Genomic DNA, 27,091 nt, shown 5'->3' with positions numbered 1-27,091 from the left:
CAAGAATAGTAAGGTGTACTTAGCATTTTTTTAAATAATGGACTGAAAATATGAATTTAGGCTAGACATCATAAACCCAACATTGGTTTGGTTTTCCAGCATAAGTTGTGCCAATGAGTCTGTCCTGACGTTTATCAGAGAATCTGCTTATCTGCTTATCCTGATTTCTTCGAGGTGCATTCTGCCAAATCCCAGAAACCATGCCAACTCCTGTACCATTTTGAGGATGGACAAATGACTTGTTGGGATTAAGGTGAGGCAAATTCATTTTCTGCCTGTGAGAGTGAAATGTAATTATAATCAAAAAGGAAATGCATTTAATCAATGTACTAATTATCCCCTCCCTGCTGCTGGTCCCTTTGCCATTTGATAGGATTGAGAAGTGAGTCAGGAAAAAACCTATCTATACAGACAAAGGCACAACGCCACAGCCCTTTGTTGGCTGCTAATCGGTTTGCAACATGAAGGCATCAATCCTCTAAATTTTGCACTTCCTCCCTGCTTGTGTCTGGGCTTCCATCAGCTTCTCCATGTATTTGCTGTCTTTTGGAGTCTCTGTGGAATACACCTTTGAACACCTCTTTTTCCACAAGAATTGTCTAACCAGCATAAAGATACACTAGTTAGGGTCAGGAAAGTTCTTCTGGAACTATACTCTGCTTCACTTCCATCCTTTCTGTTTCCCAAGATGGACACTAAGTGATGGATCCCATCATATCAAACTGTACCACTGACGCCATCAGCAGTCTGTAAATGTCTCTGGGGTAAAATTAAACAAACAGACAGAGGGGGATATATCTCTGCTAGCAGGTAAGGATAAACAGATGCTTGTGTTGCTGACGTACAGCTGTGACTATTTTGAGTACAGATGTATTTTTATGGAAATTTGTGGGGTACGACCAGAACTTCTGGCTGTAGTCCTGTTATGGTTTAACCCCAACTGGTAACTAAGCACCATGCAAGTGCTTGCTCACTCCTCTCCCCACAGTGGGATGGAGAGGAGAATTAGGGAAAAAAAAAAAAAAAGTAAAACTTGTGGGTTGAGATAAGGACAGTTTAATAATTGAAATAAAACATGATAATAATAATGGTAATAATAATAGTAATGAAAAGGAAGATAACAAAACCAGAGGGAAATAAAACCCAAGAAAACAAGTGATGCACAATGCAATTGCTCACCACCTGCTAATGGGTGCCCAGACAGCCCATGAGCAGCAATTGGCACCTCCCAGCCAACTCCCCCCAGTTATATACTGAGCGTGACATCCTGTGGTATGGAATATCCCTTTGGTTAGTTCGGATCAGCTGTCCTAGACATGCTCCCTTGCAGGTTCTTGCACACCAGCTCGCTGGAAGAAAGTGAAAAATCCTTGATTTAGGCTAAGCACTCCTTAGCAATAACTAAAACATCAGTGTGTTATCAACTTCATTCTCATACTAAATACAAAATACAGCGCTGTACCAGCTACTAGAAAGAAAATTAACTCTGCCCCAGACAACACCAGGGCAAGTCCCTGTTCACTTGACTGGACAAGAGGCAGAAATGTCCTTTCTTTGTTAACTGCTACAGATGTTGCCATAGAGGCATGAAGAAACAGCAAACCTCTCCAAACCCACCCACCCAATTTCTGTAACCTCCTGATGACAGTGTGCAGCTGTGTGTAAGAAACTTCACAGTTGCAATATGCGGGGCCAGAAGAACTCAAGTTTACTTATGAATTGCATTCCTGAAATGAGTTCTTAAACACTAAACACAGAAGGACCTACAAAAAGTGTTGAAGCATTTACTAATTTGCTACCTTCAAGTTTTTCATTTATTTAGTCGGTCAAAAAGAGCTCCATGTTAAAGGGCTTTTAGGTCATGATTGGTTTATTTAATAATTACTGATTCAGTAAGTCAGAGCTGGTTTGCATTCTTCAAACAGAAGGACAGTCTAAAGCAGCCACAGTCCCACATATAGCTCATTTTTTCTCTTGCTTCATACTTGAGAATGTTTTATTCTGCTTCTCTTTGGCGCTGCCATCGTGTTTGCCCCATGGACAAAGGGAGTTGGGGAACTTCCTATCGAAGTATCAAGAACCACACAAAGTACAGACAAAAGGAAGCAAAGATTTTATTGACATTTCTTTACACAGAACACAAGCTACACAAAATGCCACAATAAAGCATATGTAGAAAAATAGTAGAATCATATTGGCACTGATGACTATTCATTATTATTATTATCATCATCTTATTATACAGGTTTCATCATAACCATAATAAATAAGCATTAAAATTTCACAGTGGCATAATAAGCTTTACATTCATGATCTTGTTTATACAAGGGACCATGTCAGATTTCTTCAGCTTTTTTTTATGATCGTGATTCAAAGTAGTAGATTTAAAAATCAAAAGCCCTTTCCCTTAACCTAGAAGGATCTGTCCACATTAATCCATTGACTTGATCCCTTGGAGAGGTCTGCATTTGTCTAAAAAGACATTACTTTTAAAACACAATTGACCAACTGTAAAGTTTGCCTTAAAAAGAACCCAGGACACTTGCTGTCTTCTGGTGGTCCAACTGTGAGGTGCTGTGAATGCTACTGGCTGCCATTCAGCAAGATCCTTAGGCAGTATAAACTTTATCAGGTTAATCCACTTGAGGATCTGGCCCATTATATCAAGAGTCATTTGAGCAGCATTTCTCAGGATCAGACCTTTAGTCAAGACGTTGCAAATGCTGTTGAGTCAGAACCTACACTTCAAGAAAATTGATTTGCATCTCCATTTCCCCTAAAATGTCATGGAATTGACTCAACTTCATTTGTTTCCACTTTGTGAAATCCGTTTTGGTTTTTCAATATAAGTCTCACTTAAATCTTGACAGACATAGTTAAAGAAAATTGAAGTGTATGGCAGTTGACAAATGTTCATTAGGGAAAGGGAAGTAAATTAGAGAAAGGCAGACGGAGCATGTGTTGCAAATCTTAATTACACTTTAAAATAAATAAATAAATAAATAGATTTTCTAAGCTCACAGCCTCTAATTATTGCCTCTTCTGTCTGATTTGAAATATAATTTGTGAGAAACATAAATGTCTCAATCAAATGTAATAATGTCTCCTTTTAAAGTACAACCTCTAGTGTCACATGACAGAATCAGTTGTACACATTCAGACCACAGAAATGTTTATAATTAAAAATACCGTAGACTATCAACTGCAAAGTTCAGCCTCCGTATCAAGTTATTGTCTTTAAACCCACATTTGCAGAAACTTGTACTTACATGCACCAGTTATATCATGCTTGCCCTGAACAATCAGCCCGAAAGGAAGAACTTGGAGAATGATGTATCTCTGATGCATTGCTTTGCACCCTGTGCATAAAAATGTGGGCATGTATACCAGTGCTAGTATTTTACATCCACTTTGCATGGGTACAAATGGGTAGTAAGTCCAAGGGTCAGCCTTTTTATTTTTTATAGCTTTTTATGAAAACAAAATTGAACTGCCTAAAGTTGAAATTAATCACCTGAAACTCAGCCCAATAGTATTTGTCAGTGGCTTATCTGAGAAAATCATATTATTTATTTTTTAAAATTTTCTAGCCGTGCCCTTGTATACTAAAACATGTAAAAGTGTGCTTAAAGAAAACCACTTCCAGCGCTAATTACTTACAGGAAATAGTAGGGTTTAATTCTAAGGGGTATTTTCTTATAATTTAATAAAGTAAGTAAAACATAACTCTTTGAAACACAGGATAAGGATCTTCACAGAACTATGCTCCTGTCCACTGAATTCTATTCCACGTGTCAGCTGAGGGACAGTGAAGGCCTGATTTTATCTGTTTCCGTTGAGCTGAGAATTAATCCGGCAGCATAAGGTGTTCCATTTGAATAGATACTGTACAACTGAGAAGTTATTTCTGATGACATTGCAAACATTAACTATTAAAAAGTTAGAGCCTGATTTTGAGGGTTACAATTTTAATACACTTCAAAGTTTCATCAAGTTTTCCAGGACTCTCAAACCAAGATAATGGTTCCAGCGTCAAAAACAGAGTAATTGTGTCTGTACATACCATACAGGAAAAGACATCAATCAAGACCTGCCTTACAGACATGTTTTATTTGGAATATAAACCAGAATTTTCTAATTTTAAGTGCCTGAGCATGAATTTGCAGCATGGAACAGAGGGATAAGAGACATGACAGGATTCACCTATTTTCTGGATTTGCCTAAATTAGAGACTCATTACCATAAGCTCCCTCTAAACAAGAAAGAAGGTCCCACAGCAGGCAAGTCTTCCCAGTTAAGGCTTGTACTGTTTGTTGAAGGTAATTCTGTATATAAAGTTTAATTTTCTGATATCTCAGATGCTGTGGCTAATTGTCCAAGCACAAATGGAAAGATGGAGATTTAAGGTCAGAGGTTTTTTTAAAAATGAAGACTCAAGTATATATTAAGGTATTTCTGAAGATGAATGAGGCCTTAGTCTAAGACTGTGGTTAAAAAAACCCTAAATAAAAAAGGGATCAATTATTCAAGTTCAAGAAATCCAGTCCTGGGTTAACCTGTTCAGCATTTAAGAAAGCTTACTACTATTAGAGACAAATCCAAGTAACAAAGCATAGACATAAATTCCAGTTTATTTCCGAACTTTGTATTTAGGAATATTCTGATCTGTGTTTTGATTTTGACCCGATACTTTTCCCAGATATACAATAATATTCTGGAATTATTTATTTTGACAAAGTGGATAGGGTTTGGGAAACTGTTCTTTTTGCTTTCTCCACCCTTACTGCCATTTTGGTGGGGGGTATATTCCTGTCACATCATAGACAGAAGGAGAGTTTATCCTGCATCTTTGCCTTCTCCCATCCTTAGTCTATCAGAGCTGTATCCGCTGTCTCTCTCATCTGCAGACCCTAAAAGGAATGGGATAAAACACCAATGTATCTTCTTTCTTGGCAAAACAAACACAATGGAAAATGAACCTAGAAAACACTACAGATTACTAGTGGTTTTTTGATGGATATTTTTTTCCAGACATCGAGTCGCAAAGGAGTAGTACCCTGGCTTGTCTAGACTGATCTCCCTCATACTTCGTAAGAAGATTTAACATCAGAAAAAGGAAATAGCTAATTTCCCAAACTGGATGCATAGTCAAATATATACAAGAATAAAATTAGTAAGAAGAGTGGCAAAGCTGATAAATCACTGGTCTATCAGCTTAAAAATGAATGCTTGGTTAAAGAGGATGGATGTCAAGGAAAATGGTGACAAGCTTCCTGTCTCAGGAGATAGGGCAGCTTGGTTTGACATGTTGCATTGACCATGGAAACTATGGAGGTGGTAGATAACACACATCAAATTCAAGACTGCTTAGATAAGGTTAGTCAACTAATGGTGTGCCAAGAGGTTGACAAATCACTGCACAAACAATCTCCCTTCTCCAATGAGGCGGATGAAGCCAGCAAACTGCTCCTTCACGGAGCTCTGGGGGAAAACTAAAGTAAACTCCTAAAAGTGACAGAAACGTGTTAGACTCAACAATCACCACCAGCTTCTCAGTATGACATGTCATACACTGCATATGTACGATACAATGCGTACACTGCGTACGGGAACATGCATTCAGTACATGTGGGAACATGACATACTTTACATACGGGAAAAGACATTTTCTGTATATGTACATATGTAAGGTATACCACACATACGGCATATACAGCATTAAAGAACTACATTTTGTATTAGCATTTTCACTGAAAGTGGTGACACATCTTAGATCAAAAAGGTTCCCATAATCACTTCTTCAACCTTTCCCGTGCATGTAGCTGCATATATGGTAGCATATCAGAAATGACATCTTTCCACAGCTGGGAATGATGCAGGTAGTCTTATTCATATAAAACCAGCAAAGAGTAAGTGATCATTTCTCCTGGATTGGGGCGGGTAGATTTCCACTAGCACTTAGCTTTCAGGAAGGAATGAAAAACTTCGTAAATTAGTTGCTAGAAACTGCCATGAAAATTGAAATATTGGGACTTTCAGCACCAGAAGCTGTTATACTTATTAGCGTAACCCCATTTATGGGAAGTATGGAACAAAAGCAAAGCCATCGCAGTACTCAAACCGCCCACTCCAAAAAGAAAAAAAAAAAAAAAGTTGTTTGAGACTGGACTTTTATGTGGAGGAGGTTGGTTTTTTTTTCTTTTGGATAAGCTGTTTGTGTTTGTAGCTGATAGCTTTCAAAGACTGAAAGGCATGCTGGACTGCAGTAAGAGTAGTCCTATTCACTGTGTCAGAGTTTCATATTTTCAGAGGCAGAAGCTACTGGGAGGTGTGCAGCTCCATGCATATAGCCAATGGACTTCTGGCACATATATGTATGTGTGCAAATCAGTTTCAGACAGATGTGGTTAGTTTGCTACACAGATAATAGGATCTTGCAGCACTTTGGGTGAAAGTAGAGAGTTGAATTTGCAAAAGCAGAGAAATCAAGTTTCAAGGTTGTAAAAGAAGTTAATTTAGTCTGACCTTTTGCATAAGAGTTTATACATATTTATTCTTTATGCTTTTATCCTGTGCAGGGAAGGCCTGACTCATCTGCATTTGAAGCAGCTCTACACCGATTAAACTGTTTTCATAAGCATTTCTATTCAGTGCATGGATTCCTTTTAGGGACGTGCATATGTATGACATAGTCTTATTAAAATAGTGAAGAAACAGCAGCAGCAGCTCTTTCAGACCAGAGGCTGTAGGAAGCAGCAGGCCGTGGACCCGATGATCACAAGGTAAGTGATGATCCCTGTCTGTCACACAAGGGTGGAGCAGGCTCACGTCAGGCTTCCCCACTATCTGTGCCTAAAGCTTACCAATGACTAAGATCACCTCAAATAGGATGTGCAAAACCAGAAGAGAAACAATTAGCATGGCCGTGAGCATGCCAAGGGTGCAACGGGGGGGGACAGATGTATTGTGTACTGAAAAACAGGCCCATAAATCGTAGCGATATGTCTTGGGTCACAACTTTTTGCCCTTGCTAGTGCTATTACCTTAAGCTAGACAACGCAGCTTGCAAATTGTGGCAACCAGAGAAGAGCTCCAGGTCTTCAGATTACAACCTGAGTTGGTAAGAGGATGTGATGAGAGCCAACAACCAGTGATCCCCTCCTGCACACAAAAAAAGCCCCAGTCTGCACCAGAGCTATCATCCAAGGAAGTTTGCCAGTACCTGAAGCCTCTGAAACCCAGTTGAAGCTCGAGAAACGGGAAAGGGCCCAGCAGAGGGCTACCAGGATGGCAAGGGGTCTAAGCAGATGGCTTCTGACAAGAGGCTGAGAATTACTTTCATTTAGTCTGGCGAAGAGGAGACCAAGTGACAATCTAAGAGTTGTCTGCGGGTATTGAAAAGGGAGTTAGAAGTACATCAGGAACAAGATCTTCCTCATGGAATAAACAAGGTGGTGTAATAAAAGGTAACATCAAGAAGCTGTAGCTTGGAAAGTTCAAATTGGATTTTTTTCTTTTTTTATTTTATTTTATTTTTTTCCTTAGGAGTGATGTACAGCAGTTGAAAAGGTAATTCAGAGTAGTTTTATATCCATCACCAGATGTTTTCAAGATTCAGCAAGACAAAGACATGGCTGACTTTACCATGATGCTTGTGATAATCCTGCTTTGAACAGGAATTAAACTGGGAGACTTCCAGCTGTTCCTTCTGAAACAAAATATTCTGTCATCTGTAACATGTTTGGATAGGTGGATAACAGTTCTCATATAAAGGGCTGGAATGTATGTATGGACACGATGTACCACGCCTGGATAAATGGAATGGCAGTGCTGAATATGTTTGTGAATGCACGTTCACACTTACTTCACAGTCTCTGGAGCAAACGCTATCAACTGGATATTCACCGTGGCAACAAGCTCTGTGTGTGGCTATGTGTGGCACTCAGAGGTATCGAGAGCTTGAGATATTGAGAGGTATTGAGACTTTATTTCAGAATAAGCTGGACCAGGCCTATAGAACATTTTAAGTACAAATCTCTTTGTCTTTTTTCTTTAAAAGGGCATATCTGTCACTTGGTCCTGTCATTATAAAGAGATGCTAATCACTTGCATGACACTTTTTTCTTTAATTTCTGGAGTTCTGAGCAACCATGAATGTCATAGATGGAAGGAGGGAAGGAAAGGAAGGAAGAAGGGAAGGGAAGGGAAGGGAAGGGAAGGGAAGGGAAGGGAAGGGAAGGGAAGGGAAGGGAAGGGAAGGGAAGGGAAGGGAAGGGAAGGGAAGGGAAGGGAAGGGAAGGGAAGGGAAGGGAAGGGAAGGGAAGGGAAGGGAAGGGAAGGGAAGGGAAGGGAAGGGAAGGGAAGGGAAGGGAAGGGAAGGGAAGGGAAGGGAAGGGAAGGGAAGGGAAGGGAAGGGAAGGGAAGGGAAGGGAAGGGAAGGGAAGGGAAGGGAAGGGAAGGGAAGGGAAGGGAAGGGAAGGGAAGGGAAGGGAAGGGAAGGGAAGGGAAGGGAAGGGAAGGGAAGGGAAGGGAAGGGAAGGGAAGGGAAGGGAAGGGAAGGGAAGGGAAGGGAAGGGAAGGGAAGGGAAGGGAAGGGAAGGGAAGGGAAGGGAAGGGAAGGGAAGGGAAGGGAAGGGAAGGGAAGGGAAGGGAAGGGAAGGGAAGGGAAGGGAAGGGAAGGGAAGGGAAGGGAAGGGAAGGGAAGGGAAGGGAAGGGAAGGGAAGGGAAGGGAGGAAGGAAGGAAGGAAGGAAGGAAGGAAGGAAGGAAGTCACAACTGACAGCACATGAAAATGAGGCAGAGAAAGCATGCTGAAAGACTCTGCCAAGCAGACTGGAGTAAAACAGTGTGAATTGTGTACAACACCCATCCAGAATCAGCAAAACATTTTCTGTGCATCTTAATGCCCATGTTAACCAGGGATCTGTATTCCAGCTTCCCACTAAGGATTCATGAGGGATAAGCTTGAATTCTGGGAAAAGTTCTGTTGTGTCACTTAATCAAAACCTCCCGTTGTACACAAAACGCAGCTTGAAGGACTGGATTTGTATAAATTTGGTACAACCCCGGCAGGCAGCTAAGCGCCACACAGCTGCTCAATCACACCCCTTCTCAGTGGGATATGGGAGAGAATAGGAAAGGTTAACGAGCAAAAACTCATATATTGAGATAAAGACAGTTTAATAATTAAAAAAAGGGGGCAGGGAACAACAAAGAGAAAAAAAAAATCCAATAAAAACAAGTAATGCAAAAAACCCCAACTGCTCATCACCAGCATTACCAGCCAGACCCTGAGCAATGGCAGCCCTAGCCAACCTCCACATACACTCCCCACCACCACTTGGTTTTATTGCTCAGTCATATGATGCAGGATATCCCTTTGGTCAGCTGGGGTCAGCTCTCCCAGCTGTGTTCTCTCCCAACTTCTTGTGCACCCCCAGCCTGCTCACTGGTGGGGTGGGGTGCAAAGCAGAAAGGCCTTGGCTCTGTATGAGCACTGCTCAGCAGTAACCAAAATATCCCTGTGTTATCAACACTGTTTTCAGCACAAATCCAAAACACAGCCCCATACTAGCTACTACGAATAAAATGAACTCTACCCCAGCCAAAATCAGTACAAAATCTGAACCATTGACGGTACTTCAGAGGACGGTAGAAAATAACTGCCTTGTTTGGATAGCTAGAAAATGTTATTGCTTTGCATGATGGCAAGGACAAAGGGATAATAAGAAGAGAAACTCATGGAAGACATAGCCAAAAGAAAAGCAGCAGATGTAGTCAGATCATGGGAAGGTGAGCACACAAACTTGGAAATGCCTGGGAAAAGCAGAATAGTAGCTTAAGGCAATTTAGACTGCTCAAAGGATAGGAAATTAGAGGAACCATGAACAAAGAGAGCAAGAGGCACAATCTTGCTGTGGTCACATTTGATCCAAAAGGCAAAACCAAACCAGAGAAGAGTGAGTTGTAGCTAAGCAATTCCCAGACTACGTATTTTATGACTCCAAACATCAATGGATTAATTTTTACTTCAGCGATTATCTGTGCACAGAGTTGTGCTATATTTCATGAAGTTCCTGAGACTCTGGTACTACACCTTGCCATAAAGCAAATGCATTAAAGAGTAAGAAAAGGTAGGCTGAACTCTGACTCCAACAGACGTGGATTTATACTGATTTATACCTGAAAACAATTCAATAATTAAATACACACTGGAAATTTGGGGGGAGGGAGTAAATAAATATTAAAGATTGAGCTAGAAATTGTCAATTACCTAACAACATTCAACATCAAAATTGCTGAGACTATGTATTGAAATAAAACAAAACACTCCATAAGAGTTCTCCATGGACATGACCTTTAGCATCTAAATGACCAGCTGGACTGAAATATGTTAGGCTGTTCTGATGAAAATATTTAAATGGAAATTTAAGCCCACAAAGAAAATAATCATTCAGCTAGGCTGACACATATTGGCATGCTGAGACTGCTGCAGAAGTGCCCCATGACTATTCATTACATATAAAGTTTCATGGGATATTTGCATAAGCCTTCACAAGGGTCTAACCCTGTTATTGTAAGTTCTCACCTTTCTCCTTCCTTTCCACTTCACTATTTCAAATGCAGAAGTAGAAAGGAAGAAATCTTTTGTTTTAACATGCAGAAAGCACCAGAGGAACCTACAAATTTTAATGAATGCTTTGGCTTGAATTCCATTTTTCACATTGTCTTGTGATAGCTTTCTCTCTCGAGCGTGGCTCTTCTCTGGCAAAGGAACAGTAAAAAGGATCGGTCAGTGGATATTTATGAAGTGCTTTGAAGTAAAATAGTGCTTAGCATTCCTGTTAGTAATTTCCAAAGCTCTGTGCTAAGGTTTCAAACCTTTAGAAGTTAATCCATTAAAGCTAAGCAGTTTCAACTTCCTCTATTGTCAGTGGATAGACCTGATTTTGAAAACAAATTAACAATTTCATTAAAGAGAAAATGGGCATCTGTTGGAGGCTGGGAAAAGACACATTTTCTGTCAAATTTTAAAGGAGCCTGTTCAATCTCTTCAGTATTTGCTTTTGATCAAGGTGTACAGTCAAAACTTGCACCTAAGTGTGAAAAACTGGAGAGCTAATAATTAAGGATGTTGTCCAGTCCACAAGAGCTGGGCCTCTACTTTTTGTCTACATGTTAGACACCCAAAAAGTGAGTCTTATAGTAAGTTCCCTGCTCAGGGAAGAGAGGTAAGTAACCTTGAATGCCACCAAAGCAGAAAACAGGATCACTCCTGCAGTCGTTCAGTAGTATCTACCTCTCTTCATTGACCACGTAGAGAAATTAAGACTTTTATTTCAGTAGATCAAATTCATTTTGCAACTAATTTTGAAGCACAAAGTAGGTGATAGACAGGCTAAATTCTATCCTGGAAGTAGAAATAGCTTCAGAGGTTTCTCCAGGTTTTATACAGGTCAGCATGCATCTATTATCAGGAGACTGAAAACCACTCCTTTGAAAATCCTCAGCCCAGCTGCAGCAAGAACTACCTCTTCTGTCCCTCATCTACTCACACTTAGTCACTACTGCAATGTCTTTCCATCAAGATTCAGGAAACATATCTTTAATTTCAGAAGAGATTAAATTCTTCAAAAGTGGAGCTCAATGTGTTCTAGGAGCCACAAAATAGTGGAAAAAATTCATCCAGCTATTAATAAAGGCATAATATCCACTGAATTGTTATAACCGCCCTGTTTTCAAATGCTTCAAATTTTTCAAAATAGTTAATGCAAATCCTTTTAAATGCTATAGACTGCTTATGTAAAATTTTTATTTAAGGGTGAAATAGAGATTGAAAGCAAGGCAAAGCATCTTTGTGTCTTTTCACCATGTCCTGTGAATTTGTCAATAAAACTGGTTAACCAGTTTTTGCTCTTTTTTCTTCCAGAATTACTGTGCCATTCCAAGCTAGGTAACTGTCACTGAAAAGGAAATGGCTTCAAGGGCCAGGTACTATTTCAAAGCACAATATCCCTTCTTTGGGCCTTTGGGGTAGGGATAGCCTCCCAGAAGAGTTCTAGCACTGTGTGGGATTCATCTGATCAAGTATAGGGGTCAAGTAAGTAGACAGCTAAATCTAATATCCTGCACAGATATGGAAAAGAATAGGCCTAGAGAAAGTTGGACCAGAAAAGTAAAATATGTCTGATAAAACACCCTAAAAGTCCATCTTTCCTTCCACTGATCATAAAAGGAGTTCAACTTTGCCTATTAGGCCATAAACAGACATCTACACCACAATTGCCTAAAGTTAAGTGAGATGATACTTCTCTGTGTTGAGTTTTTCAGTTCTTGTAAAGAATTTTTTTACAATAAGGGCGATGAGACACTGGAACAAAGATTGCCCAAAGAAGTTGTGGATGCCTCATAATTGGAAGTGCTCAGGGTCAGGTTGGATGGGGCTTTGAGCAAAGTGATGGTTGATCACGGCAGGGGGTTTTGACTAAGTGATCTTTAAAGGTCCCTTCAACATAAATGATTCCATGATTCTATGAAATTCACCCTTGCTGGTGCACCTTCCTATCTTCTTTCCTTGCCCTAGTCTTTGCTCCTGTCTTTCAAAGCCCTGAGATCCTCTGTCTTTGCTGCTCTTTTCCTACATGTGGCCTATTACATTTCCTTCAGAGAAGTTACTCATCTGGGCTATAGCCCATAATTCATCTTTAAAACTGGGAAACCTCAATAGCCAAATGCACTTTACCTGTTTGAGCCAGGAAGTCCTCCATGCTGGTTGTAAGACTTCTAGATGCTAAAGAAACAACCCTGCATTGCTGGCTTTGTTTTTTTTTCTTAACTAAAGAATCCCACAGAAGTGAGAAGAGTTCCACTTCAACTACAGCTAACATTAAGCCTAGAGATGGCTCTGGGCATTGACAAGCCGCACAAATTTCATGGTTGTCCCTCCTCTGTCCAAGTTCTTGAAAAACTGTCTTATCCTCTGTGAATAGGAGAGCTTCAGTTAAGAATTTAAGCACTGTCCCCATAGATACAGCAAGCCAAGAGGAGCTTGTGCAGTTTTAAGGGAAATCCTTGTAGCAATACTTCTAACATACTTAAATGTATTTTAAAAGGCTCTATGTGAAAGGATAATGCATTAAAATTCCAAAGGTCAAGAAAGAAATGAGGATGCTAACTGTGCAGTTATTTTGCTATTTGTTATTAAGGTAATTCTTCATATATATTTCTTTATATGTAAAACAAAAAAAAAATATGAAAATAAGTCCATGTTGATTGCTATAGTTTGAAGTCCAACCACTTGAATGATATTTATATTATAATGATGGTGAAGATTTCTTTGCAATATAGTCTACATGATTAGAGTGAATTTACAATATTGAGAGTCATTATCAAGGCAACATCCCATTAAAAAGAATAAAAGAAGAAAATGAGGGGGAAGCTATTCTGAGAACCTTAAAATGAATGCTCAGCTAGACTGTTACTGCCAGTATTTCCCACAATGTTCTGCCAGCATAAGGAAGATAAAATCTGTGTCCTGTCATTTCACAGGAGTGACATCTCCCAGATTTTTCTGAAGAGCCATAGAAGCTCTCTGCCATACCCCACAAGGAGCAAGTTGTATGGAGCTAATCCAGCTCCATGTACAATTCAACTCCAATTCTGAAATCAGACTCTAAGCCATGGAAGTGTTATTATATGTGCAGGAACCTGGAAACCTTTAGGTATGTTTATCCACCAGAGCACTGGAAGCAGTATAGAATGCCAAAATGAACACACTGAAAGGCCCACCAACTTCTGCAGCAATACAAAAGAGACCATTTCACATTTCCCTTCTCTCCCAATCACGCAAACAGAAGGCTGGGAATGCTGTCTGATGTACAAGACAAGGCAAGAAGCCACCAATCTGAATGTAAGAACAGCTACACTGGTATGTTGTCAGACTGTATAGACAGGATTGAGAAAGTAAGTGTGTGGGACAGTGAAATAAACACATTCGTACAGACTGTATACGTATATACACATACATACATTAGGCATGCATGTATGTGCAAACTAACCTCTCAATGTTTTTCAAAATTTTCTGTCAGCAGACTCCTGAACGTGTCCTAAAAGAGGAGCTGACCCTCATACAGCACACAGAAGCTTGCTGACGGTTGGAGATCGCTTTTCTTTCTTGTTTTTCACATACTCCTTAGAAGTCCATGCATGTGGCTCAAAACCACTGCACTGTATAACAGCTTAACTTACATGCCCATTATAAGGAAAATCTTTTTCACTGTGAGGGTGGCAGAGCACTGGAACAGGCTGCCCAGAGAGGGTGTGGAGTCTCCTTCTCTGGAGACATTCAAAACTCTCCTGGATGCGTTCCTGTGTGATCTACTCTAGGTGGTCCTGCTCTGGCAGGGGGGTTCAACTAGATGATCTTTCGAGGTCCCTTCCAACCCCTAAGGTTCTGTGATTCGGTGATTCTATTTGAAATTCTGTAAACAATTTATCAAGGAAGAAGTAAGCTGTGATATGTAAGTGTGTCTGGCACCAAAATTTTGGAGCCAAAAGGTGATAATGACTTCCCAAACAAGAAGTGGGAACCAGAAGTTCTTGGTTCCTGACAGAATATATTTGTTAACTGGGTAAATCCGTCTTTTAGCTTTAAACTGTCAATTTATAAATGGGAAAAAAAAAAGAGAAAACAGTATCTACCTATTTAATTCAAGTACTGAGGTAATATTTAATATTTAAAAAACATGTCAATATTGAAACAAACCATGTAGCTGTTTCTATATAATTTCTGCCCCTTTGAGGGGCAGATGATTTTTAGGTGCAATATACCTTCCTATTTTCAGGTGATTACTTAATCTCATCCTTTTGTATATTCCTTCTTTCTCCATCGTATTTTAAAAACATGCCTACATTACCAAGCTAGCCTTGTTCTTTAGCAGCCTTTACCAGTATGCTAGCAACTCTTTTCTAAAATTAATTCTGTGTAAGTTTTCCACTTTTCTTCCTCTGAAAACAACTAGTTTCACTTTTTGCGTGTACAAATATTCCCCTGTGGTGGTGAGGTTTTTTGTTTTCATTTTTTAACTCTCTGTTTTAGAAATCTCCAATATCTTGATCTTAATTTATTTATGAGAGTCTTGACACCTGAAACCAACTCTATCACTTTTTCATAGTGTTTGTCACAAGATATAGATACACTTATGTTTTTAAACAAATTATATTTGCATTAAAAAATTGCCTGCCCTCCAAACAAAAGTAATTGTGAAGAATTATTTATTTTGTCTTTTTTGAAAAAACTGCTGAGACATTGAAAATTTATCAAAATGTTACGAAAACGTATAGAAAGTTATTGAAAGTTGTCACTTTAAATCTGATAGCTTTTTGATAGAAGTTTTAATGAAAAATTGAAAAAAAAAAAAAGTGAAAAAAGGATTATTTTCCAAACCCTTAAAGCAACTTGGATATTTTTGTATGAATAAACTTTTAAATGTTTCAAGCAGCTGTAACCATATAATAATTCGGACTGTATATAGCACTGCAAATGGGCATTAGTAAAGCATTAACAGAGCATTGCAGAGGAGCCAAAGACGACATCCTTTATATTTTTTACTTTCCACAATCTTTACCACTCTATGTCTCCAGTTTATTTTCTTCTGATTGGTTTTTTAGGGATATTACTGGCTAGATTTTGAATTTCATATCAGAGTAATAAATTTTAAAAAAATAAAAATTTGTTGGGGTAAATGTACTTCAATACAAATGTAAAAGTAAAAATTGTACCTCTGAGGTTATAACAAGCACAATAATGATCCTCTATAAATGTAAACAGAAGAAATATTAGCAGATGCCACTGATATTTTACAAGTAATCCAACAGAATCCTCTTAGTTTGGCAGCTTCTAAGTTGAACAAAAATCTTCCAAATTTAAAGTTGTTTTTTTTTTTTTTAAAGACAAATATCAAGATGTCTTCATTCTGTGTTAAATATTTCACTCCTTTCCATTATTTCAATGCACATATAACACAAATTATTACCAGTAATGGAACCATCCAAATATTTTCTTTCAACAAATGGAAACATTTAAATTTTCATAAATGTTTTTCATACTTCTCAGTTCATCACAAAGGAGGTTTAACCTGAGTTCATATATGCTTGTTTCCTTTTGCATTAACCACCCCAAAAGTGCTACAAATATATAGTTTTGTTAATACGTAAATAAGCATTAATTCAAGGACAGCCAAATTCCTGGGTTAATATTCAGGAGAAATGGGAATCTTTTGGTCCAATCATTTTTAAAGAATTAGCCTTCTTATTTTCACTCTGTACTTCGAAAGTGGATGATGTCTTTATGTGGACAAAGAACATAGAAACTGAAGAGGAATATTTATTTCTTCCAAAAGCACCAATATTTGGAAGCTTGAATGCCTTAAAGCCATAGCACTTTATTCTCTGAAACAGAAATGGAAATGCAGAGTTTGAAAGTCCCACCTGATCTCATTGCTTACACCGCACGCTTTTGGCTAAGGGATTCTCCTCCACTCAATGAAAAGGTTTGCCTCTGTTACCCTGTACTTCAGGCACTATTTGAAGTAGTTGAGTCCTGCCACAAGGAAAAACTTCTCCAGGAAAAGTTCAGAGTCCAGCACAGCAATGTGGGCAGCCCGGCCTATCAATGTGTTGGCGGTGTTTGGCAGAGCATGGAACACGTTGTGTCTGATCAAAGTGCAATCCTTCGCCCCAATCAAAGGCTGGAGCAGGTTGTTAATCATTTCTGCATAAACAGGACCTGCAAAAGAGTTTAGATGTCACACCTACATGCCAAAGCTGCCAGATCCCCTCTTTCCTTCCAGTATCGTTTAATTACAGCCACATTGAGAAGGAAAATAGAAGTAATGCCAAAATGCAGGAGATAGCAGTCCCTTTCAAAGATTTGCCAAGTGCCAGGATGCTGTCAATCTAGTGGAGGCAGTGGCCCTCTGAAGCGCTCTGCTGAAGCTGCTAGCATGAAGAGTGGGACACTCCTCAGCATTCAAGCTCATTTCCTCTACGCTGGAAGGAAATGCCATTGTTTCCTTCAGGAGAAGAGGGCTGGACTCATGCTGCCTGTGAATTCAAAAGCCAAAGGGTCTGGCAAGACATAGAGGACCATTTGGGTTTCTGTGGGGAATCTAATGGAGGAAGGACATCATGCAGTTGAGGAGTTTATGGGGCAAAAACAATGGCTCGGGAAACTTGTACTCATAAACGATCTACATGAATGTAGATCTAGTTCCTCCTAGGCCAAACACCTCCCTGAGAAACAACCACTGGAAAAGAGAGTTAGAAAATTACCTTTTAATTCATATCTGAGGTAGGATAGAAAGAGCTGTAATTTAGGTAAGATACATGAAGGCAACCATGTTGATTATTGGGCCTGGGTGTCTCTTTCTACTTCCAAAGGGTACCTCCATTTCAAGGTTATCACATATGTGAAACAGGTATGAAATTACACCGAACATTTTTTCTGGAAGTGCTCTCAAACTGAAGCCATGGAATATTTTATAAATGAGGAAGACTGCTAACAAAAAAGGCAGTACTTGGGACACCAGACAGCCTGAGCTCACAGGAGGGCTAGGCCTCTGATGGCATGAGTCCTGATGTGCTTTACACATTTTATTACAAACCAAAATGATTTCAGATCTGTCCCTTAAATTACATGGCAATCATCCAAACACTATTGAAAACAAAGGGAAAACCCCCTAACTTTGGATGTGCTGACAGAGATTTCATTATGTGAAACAAAGGTAAGACAATACTACTAAATCAGTAGATTACAGAAAAAACATTGCCAAGAGCTAGTTCTATTATCATCACTTTTAAAGAAATAAATTAGAGGGAAGAGGAAGAAGCAGTAAGAAACCTTTGATTAAGACCTGATTGAAATTTGTTTTCATCACACAAAGAGCTTCTTAAAAAGCTTCTTTTATCGATTTCAGTAATTTCCTGTGGGAATTTTTTCTTTATTCCTTATCAAATAAACATCTGAGTTTTCATCATGCTGATGAAAAAACTTTCTAATGCAATGACCTCAGTTACACAAAAACACAATTTCTCAACAGCTTTGAAAATACAGAAAGGATCTTAAACATACCTGTGTGTCTGTCCTTAAGTGCATTTTTGCACATTTCTATTCTTGCTGAATGAAAGGGTACATATCTGTCTTGGGGTGAGGCCACTAACACAACATTTTTAAAGTACTGAAGACCTGTGGCAAATGCATTAAATATATTTATCACAATGATGCACGGTGACGAAAGCACATACAGTGTCAGCATGACTATTTCATGTTCAAACATGTTTGAAAATCTACAGACCAAAATAGTTTATAATAATTAAAACATGCAACACAAGTTTAGAAAGATTCATAATAGCTTAAACCCATTTCTGCTGCTTCCGCACACTATTTGTTACTTATTAACACTTATACAGGTTAAGAACTGTCTCTGGAAAAAAGTGTTTGACTAAAACCTTAATCTTGCAAATATTTATGCCTCTAAACATTGGAAACACATGTACAGCCCCACTATGGTCAGTGAGTGGTTTTGGATAAATAAGTGTTCACAGGAATGAGGATCACAGTCAAAAATAACACATTAGTTCAATTTTCAACAAAAAGAGAGGGAGGAGAAGAGAAACCAACTTCACTGCTATAATGTCATACTATTACATCAGGTTGAAGGAGCCTTGGGATCCTATCCCTGCACTCAGCAGGCCCTTGATAAATGCACGCTGCTGGTACACGGGCTGGAAACCAGGAATCTCCCTCTTTCCTAGAGGCAACAGGGCCACTGTGGAAACAGGCGCCCGCTGTTGGCCCTGTCTGTGGTCTCTTGAGCCCTCCATCACCCACAATTAGCAGAAAAGTAGGAAAATGCACACAGAGAGTATCCTGAACACAGAAGAGCTAAGGGTTTGACCTTCACCCTCCTCTATCTTTTATGGGAAAGGGACCCAGAACCAAGCTGTTGATTTCTATATTTTCACAGAGAAGTTGACCATCACCACCACAAATAAGAGCCCTGCTGGCTGCCTTTACTAAGGCCGGGCTGAAGCTGTCTATCATTTTCTTCTTGTACAATCAAACCAATTGCGTTAGTGATCTCAGTCTGAGGTAAAAGGTAGGAGAAGCAAGAGTGAGTGTTACCATATCTAAAATCTTATGTGAAGAGGTTCAACAGGGAATAAGCACAAGGAACATTTAAAGAGACTGAAAAGTAGCAGGGACTTATAATTTAAGAAGAAAGTCAGAAACTGCTGGAAGCTTAAAAATTTATCTGTGAAAGTAGGCACAACACTGCTTCTGATATTTCTCAGGTTCCCTCAACTACTCTTGGGAATGGGGTGCTAGAGTAGGGGCATCTCTATTTTGACTCAGTATGCCAGCTCGTATGTTCACATCTGGACTACCTACTTCTTCATATTTTCTGCCTAAGCATCTCTCTGGATGATTCTGACTTTACAGACAATCCTCTTCACATTTGAATTTCTGCTTTCTGCTTTTGCAGGGATACCACCTTCACTTCACAGCCTGTTAGATCTCCAGTCTACCAAGCTAACAATGAATCGCTTTGACTCATAATACATGCTTGGGAATTCTTTGCTTGGGAAGTTAGCTGTGAGCTTCCTGTGTAGACCAAATTTTATTTGAACATGACAGTAGTAAAGCAGACATCAACTCCACAGAAATGAGAGTCAGGGAATCAAAGGGAAAATTCAAATAATGGCACAACACAGGAGCTTCCCACCGTTGATTATGTCATGTAGTGTTTCCACAAAATTATGAAACAGCTCTATGGCTGTCAGACTAAGAATTAAGAAGTTATATTCATCTTCACATAGTCTTTTTTTCCTATTAGCAATGTACCAAATTATGAGAAAAAAATTAAGTATCAAGTAATGACCTTGTGACTGCATACTTAGCACCAGTTTGCTCACACACAATATTAAAAATAACTCTTGAAAGAAAACATTTTCTTGAACAGAAGGATCATGCTTGCTTTATTTTCTGAAGAAAAGTCTGATTTATTTCATTTATTCATGACAGACCAAGGAAGGGGTAAAAAGATTTCTATTTAGACATCATTTTTCCAGTGTGAGGCCATACATCATTCTCTGTAGTATAAAGGTGTCACAACAGACATGAACAAAATTTGCTCTTCATCTCACATAGTCATTTTTCCTAGAGACAAGAGATGTTAAACTTTAAGAAAATAATAAAAAAGGAAAAATGTTTTTCATCTAGTAGTATGAATTAAGCAATAGTGGCCTGTCAAGAATGATATTTCTTGCTTGCAGAATATAAACTTAGGTGCATGTTTACTACAGCATGGAGGTCTTATTTGGTGCTAACAGTTCAGCAAATATATTCACTGATAACCGGCACAGAAAAAATGCACAGAGAAAATAGGTATTAGATTTTAAACAGAGCAGCCCTTCTCAAAATCAAGGAAGATCATTAACAAAATACAGATTTCCTTTACTCCCTGAGAACACAGCAATCCAGCACAATCCTTTAGAATAGCCCTTGATATTTTCACAGCCACATGAAGCCCTACTCACCCGTTTTTTGGCTGAGCTGATAGAGGAAACACTTGCGCAGATCTGCATTGTCCCTGAAGGTCAGTTGCAAAAGTGACCCTGACTTTTTCAACTTCTGCATGAGCCATAGACCTGGAATGAAAATTGGTGCATATGCTTATCCTGCTTGCTAATTATCAACCAAGGGGATTAAAGACATGTGCCTACAGTAAGGGTAGCATTGTAATTCAATATAAGTCTTTGTTTCCTCCTGTATTGCGAATCAACAGGGAGAAAAGCCTAAGGGTATCGCTGGATGGGGGTAATGGTTTTAAACTAAAAGAGGGTAGACATAGCCTAGATATAAGGAAGAAATTTTTTATGATGAGGGTGGTGAGACACTGGAACATGTTGCCCAGAGAGGTGGTAGATTCCCCATCCCAGGAAATATTCAAGGTCAGGTTGGACGGGGCTCTGAGCAACCTGATCTAGTTGAAGATGTCCCTGCTTATTGCATGGGGGTTGGACTATATGACCTTTAGAGGCCCCTTCCAACCCAACCTATTCCACAGTCCTATGATTATCCATGTCACAGCAGCACAAACACTCAGGAAGGCTGAAATGTGGAACATTCCATTCCCATAGGGCTGTGAGAGTCTTCTTCAGCCTTGCAGATGTCTCTTTTTATTGGCAGTATACAGAGAAGTGGAAGAATACATTGGAAGCAAGGTCATCTGTCACTGCTGCACACCCTTGGATCTTCCAGGAAGCACTTTGCTGGACCTTGTAGTAGATACTGAAAGCCCCTCTCATTGCAATTTTTTCTGTGTGAGTTTGAAGTCTTCAGCAAATATGTTCCACAACTTCAGTGTTCAAGTCATGTTACGATTTTTTGCTACCTCCATGTGTTGCTCTCTCATGCACTCTGCCACGGTCTGCAGCCAGCCATAGCTTTCCTGTCAGCTCTTACCTGTACTAACCAAAGTACTGTTGTTGTAAAGGGTTCCCAGATGAGGCCCAGAGAGGGACAAGAAGGTGTGTAGCTTGTTGAGGTAATAGCGAAACCTGGGACGAGTTAGTACAGATCGAATGATGACGTTACCAAGGGAATGTCCAATGAAACTGTTGGGAAAGAAAGAATTACACTAACACAAAACCCATCCGTATTTTATTTAAATTAAACATCAGAGTGGCATAAATTCCTATTGAGGGGACTCTATCAGGGCTTTCAGTAACATACTTTAGTTATCAGTTCACATATTTTTCAGCCTAGTATACTCTTCCATCTACAACAATGTAAAAATTCATCTCACTGATTCAATGGCTTCTGACACAGGGCACTTTTGGAAAAGCTAATGTCACTGAATGTTGCTCATGTAACTCAAACAGTTACAGACTATTAACTATCAGAACACTTACCTTATTCGGGATATGGAGAGGTTGTACAACTGGATATGCTGAATAATTTCATCCAATAAACGGTCAGTCATTGTATCAAAATCAGCAAAAGTATCAGTCTGGTGAAAAATGGAATGAGCCAGTGAATTAAAATATATCGCACTTATTTCAGACTGATGTTATTTTCAAAGTAAAATTCAAGCAGAAACGTAACAACCAGTCCAGATTTTCTCTATACATGCTCAAGGGGGGAGGGGGGGGGATTTTCTCATTCTCCAGGTCCTCTAAAAATTTAAGTTCTCCTTTAAAACAGTTATGAAGTTTCACCTTCAGTTTCATAGCAAATAGCTTCCAACTAATATTGCAAACTTACTCAAGACAAGTATTTTCTTTCTCACGTAGAATCAATAGTAACAATACCATGGGGCAGTGTGGGTCACATACCTATCATTAAAGCCCATGTGAGAATTCACTATCCTTAGGGAGCTCGTAGGTTAAGGCAAAATTTTCTGTCATAAAGCTTTTTTGACTCTATATTGTGTCTTTTAGTTTCAAGAACACAACCTGAGAATTAAAGTTAGGACTAGAGTAACTCTACAGTTTGTAGGGCATGGAAATAGGGCCGTCCAGAAGACAATTCATATTTTAAGGGGATTAAATTACCTCCTGTGGTTGCTTCTCTTTCTCTACCGACTGTGCCTCTAACTTTGGCATGTGTCATGATAGGATAAACCCGGACCTACAATTTATTAATGTAAGATTAACAATATTAGGCTGAGTGATTCCAGAGTCATAAGCATGATCTTAAAGCAGCCTGACTTGACACTGGTGAGAACTGCTAATGCCCAGCTGCTCTAGATACCATACTTTGCACATGGAAGAAAAGCTTTTGGCATTTAGGATTTAACAGATTACTACAATAAAATAGTCCACAGCATTATACGCTGACAAGCAGGTTATGCTGATGCTAAGGATGCAATCACAAAATTATTTGGCCAACTTAATGAAATGGTGTATGTTTGTTATTCAACAGTTATCAGTAAGAGAATGAGTGCTAAAGAGAGACAATTTGTTGCTTGCCACAGTACCACCAGTTGTGATACAATAAAACAAATAATATATTGTCCAGTCTATACGATTGCAGGCAGAGCTTATTTGGAACTGTGTCATTTGGCAATCTCCAACAGGATTCTAAATCAAATTCGTAACTAATGAGATGCCACAAAAACAATAATCAAATGTTGGAACAGCTATTCAGAGCAAAAGTATCAGTAATTAATGCTTTTGTGACACAACTCATCCTGCTAATTGCAGCTCTTGCAAAGGAAAACATGAGCATATTCACTTTGCAATACAGCCTTAAAATAAATGTTCTCATAAACTACAATCAGTCCACTAACCTTCTGCCTGTTTGTTTTGTCTGCATGGATAATTAATGATTTCCTCCTAGGCTCATTATCCCAAATCTTTCAGGTTGTTTAAAAGTGGAAGAATATCAGCCTGAACATTAATCATAAACAAAACACATCAAGCGTCATATTTCACCTCCATCCTTTAGTGTCACCTCAGCCTGACTGAGTTTGTCAAATGTATCACCAATGAATGCCTTAACAAAGTGATTTGCATTTTATAAGGCAAACTTCAGCTAAATGACTGATTTCTTGGGTCATTTTCAGTGTGGTTCCTCAAAGCAGGGAAAAAAAGGGTGCCATGATATTTTACAGCATTCAAATAGTCATCAAACCAGAAGGGTTCTATTTCCAGTGCCATGGGAACTTCCTCACCTTCCCAGACCATAAAAGCACTAAAAGTCCCTATTATGGGCTCTGAATAATGTTAAATAGACATGTTGTAAGATGTTTCATTCTCTGAAAACACGAGAAGAGGCTTTGATGCAAATCTGAAGTGGTCTCCTCATTATTTTCATCTCGCTTATGTTCACTGTGCAGGTCTGCTGCTGACAGAGATGTGCACTGGAAGGTGGCAAGTTCACAGACTAACACCAACTGGCCACTTCAGAATATAAAAGCTGTTGCACAGAGAAGGTTGGAAAGCTTTCACTCAAGTTTCTCAGCTGCTCATAAATCAGAATAATGTTTCTGACTGGGCACTGGAAATACTTCTCTTGTGCATAAAGCTAGGCCTCTATGTCATAAATATAGGTTCATTGCAGAGCGAAGCACGGAATTCATTTCTGTTTCTCTGCCTAGATTAGCAATGAATTTTTCTGGGAGACATTTCTTTATCATTCAAGGAAATAAATCTCACAAACATTGCAACAGGAGAAACAATGGCTGATGCAGCAAAGGAAGCTGGCAACACCTTCTGGATATTCCACATCCTCTGGAGAATTTAGCATCACTAAACCTGCTGGTTTTTGTTGGTACTGTTTTGCCTGGCATCCAACAGGCAGAGGCACCAGGCTGTAAGTTTGCAAACTGACAGGACAAATTAATTTTCTTCTTCTAAGTTCTAGTCCTATATGTGTTAATGTCTTGCCTTTGACTTCAATGCTAGGAATATTTTCTGATGGGTTTGAACACCCTCTCAAATTATACATGAACAGGACCAGGCCTTTGCACTAAATACTACATAAAATTCCCAGAATTCCCCAGTGCTTTTTCTTCATTCAGATGGTGAAAAGGCTTTGCTGAGGGTCTTGTTTCAACAATGTCAACAGCTTGTAGCAGATCTGAAGGAAGACAGAAATTAACTCTGTACTACCTGATTTCTTTCAGACATTAGGAAGTCCAGTTTTCCACCAGGGAGTCCCAGTTCTATAAAAGTCTTTACCAGCCGCAGATCTGCACTGTTACCTAGAAATAAATAGCACTTTATGAGATGTAATTCAACAGAAAAATAACTAATATAGATTCAATGTAACACATTCATCTTCCTATAAACCTTGGCACCAGGGAGCTCTTGCTAAGCGCTGCTAAGACAGCTCACCTCAACATAGGATCATGCATTAAAACAGCAGGAGAGCAAGAATACCCATAGATAGTGAGGCTGGACCTCACCTCCTCCTACTGAGGACTGCATAAATGATGGGGAAGAAAGGGTAAAGATCAGGCCCAGAATAACTCTGTCCCCCCATTTGCTGATCAGTAGAGGTAAGACAAAAAGACAAAGAGATGAGGTCTGTCCTTCCACCTTCACAGCTGGTGAGGCTTCCATGGGACACTGCAGCCCTGACAGGGAGCTCGGCACCTGTGCTGGGGTATAGGTCTGTACCTTCAGCTGTAGAGTAGCCTGCCTCTGTGTTCACAGAGATGGTACTGAAATACTGTCAGGCTCCTAATATTTTTGGAGATGCCCCATTCCATACCAGGTAATTCCAAAGTCTTGTGAAATGTTTTGTTGCAAAAGAAAGTACTTCCACATCGTGAGAAGGTCACTGAGATATTGAATGGCAAACGGTCCTTGCTCAAGTCAGCAAGTGTTTGTTCTCCACCCTTCTGAGAATGTCTGAGATTTCAGAGTCTCTACCCCTCCTTCTCTGTAGTTTCAAGGTTAACATCTACACCTTTCCCATTGATATCAATAATTTGTCAAGAGAAGTTTCAAGTTTAACATAATCAGTTTTCTGCTCAGAAAGCATATATGTAAAAAATTCCTGGCCATGCTTCCTCTTCAGTAAATAATGGTGTTTATTCTCTCACTTTCTAAAGCTGGCCACTATCTACCCTATAACAGTGTTTGGGTGTATGTGTGTGTGTGTTAAATAACGTTTTTATCCTGGTGACATTCTGCAAAACAAACAAGCATCTGTGGAAAGACAAGAAGAGTTACTGTAATGCACTCCTCCTGTACACAGAAGGGCTGATGTACTTTGGTGCAGAATTCTGTTTAAACAAAAAAAAAAAAAAAAAGTTGCAGCACCCATTTCTTAGAGCATATATTTAATATTCTCCTAGATCCTTTACTGTAATGGACTGAAGAACATAATAAGGACTAAATACTTAGTTAAGATAAATACTTCCCTTAGACTCTCCATTCATTCATACTTGCTGAACATCAGCCCTTTTTTTTTTTTTTTGTTTACACCAAAATGACTTGCAAACACCAATTCCTCCTGGCCTTACCATCCAGTCCATGAACACAGACAACCAGGTGAATTCCATCTTCCACATTTTCCTCCTCTTCCTCTGGTGGAAAATATGGGATATCAGAAGCTAGTACAGATAAGTCACTGTACAGAAATCCTTCAATCTTCAGTTCTTTTTTAAATTTTTCTTTGGCCTGATAAAAACTGGAGAATACATTAATTAAACACAATAGAACTGGGTGTTCAACAACTTCAAACTAGAAATGAGGAGGCTGGTATTTGCAAGAAGTTATGGTTGCAACATTCAAGTAGAAACCTGGATACTATTCCTTATCTAATCTGATTAAGAGAAATCAGGATGCAGGGAAGAAAATCTGTTTCTGAGTGATTTGGCTACATACAGGGAATAGCTAAAGCCTACTAGCACATCACACCTGCCAGAGGAATGAAAGATTTACCAAAAAAAATGTTTTTCTAGTGAAAACAATGGGACTAAGATACAGAATTAGCAATTTTGCATCTTAACAATGTCATCAATCTTACAGATACTGAAATGCAGAATGTATCATTTTGCTAGCATCAGATGCATTTATAAGCAGGTAGAAGGTGTTCTCCCCATTCCCCAGACTGTGGAGTTAAAGGATGCACCTCACATGGTAGATATTTTTGTTTTCGTTTGGTTTCAGGTTTGAAAACATTTAGTAGCTAAGAGGAAGAGCTGCTCAGTGCTGAAACAATTAAGCTGGCCCCTTTCCTAGTCATAGCCTAAAATTTGACACACGAATTCACTGTGAAGCATTTTGCTGGCTGAAGATGCCAAACTCTTCAGTGGCTTTTTGACTTAGCAAAACTTATTCAGAGCTTTTTGGAATTAGTAATCACAACATAAGTATAGAATGAGGTAGAAAACAGTGGACCAGTTTAGGAGATGTAAACCTTTAAAGCTGGGGACAGCTTAAGGCCACTTGATATAATGGTGAGCAATTACTTACATCAGTCCAGCTGACTTTAGAGAGACACAAGAATGAAAAATCTAGCCTTCGGGCCACGGACCTGGAGGCCCTGGATTCATGTGCATGAATACATGCT

The 27,091-nt window shown here is 39.2% G+C and overlaps 1 protein-coding gene across 1 annotated transcript in view; it reads right to left on the bottom strand.

Moving 5' to 3' along the window:
- Positions 1 to 16,580: 16,580 nt before the first annotated feature.
- The window catches only part of FAM135B (family with sequence similarity 135 member B), a 144,324-nt gene continuing 133,813 nt past the window's right edge, over positions 16,581 to 27,091 (bottom strand). Inside the window, exons 13-19 of the mRNA XM_086465062.1 lie at positions 26,040 to 26,206; positions 24,679 to 24,770; positions 21,976 to 22,073; positions 21,527 to 21,678; positions 20,599 to 20,709; positions 18,131 to 18,244; positions 16,581 to 16,786 (exon numbers count right to left, since the gene is read on the bottom strand). Coding sequence (XP_086321188.1) covers positions 16,581 to 16,786; positions 18,131 to 18,244; positions 20,599 to 20,709; positions 21,527 to 21,678; positions 21,976 to 22,073; positions 24,679 to 24,770; positions 26,040 to 26,206 — 940 coding nt within the window. The remainder of the gene's footprint in view (positions 16,787 to 18,130; positions 18,245 to 20,598; positions 20,710 to 21,526; positions 21,679 to 21,975; positions 22,074 to 24,678; positions 24,771 to 26,039; positions 26,207 to 27,091) is intronic.

This window comes from Leptosomus discolor, chromosome 5 (assembly GCF_034619465.1).
Source record: "Leptosomus discolor isolate bLepDis1 chromosome 5, bLepDis1.hap2, whole genome shotgun sequence".
Classification (NCBI taxonomy): domain Eukaryota; kingdom Metazoa; phylum Chordata; class Aves; order Leptosomiformes; family Leptosomidae; genus Leptosomus; species Leptosomus discolor.
Note: the sequence above shows the minus strand (reverse complement) of the source record. Positions and strands in the feature narration are given on the sequence as shown.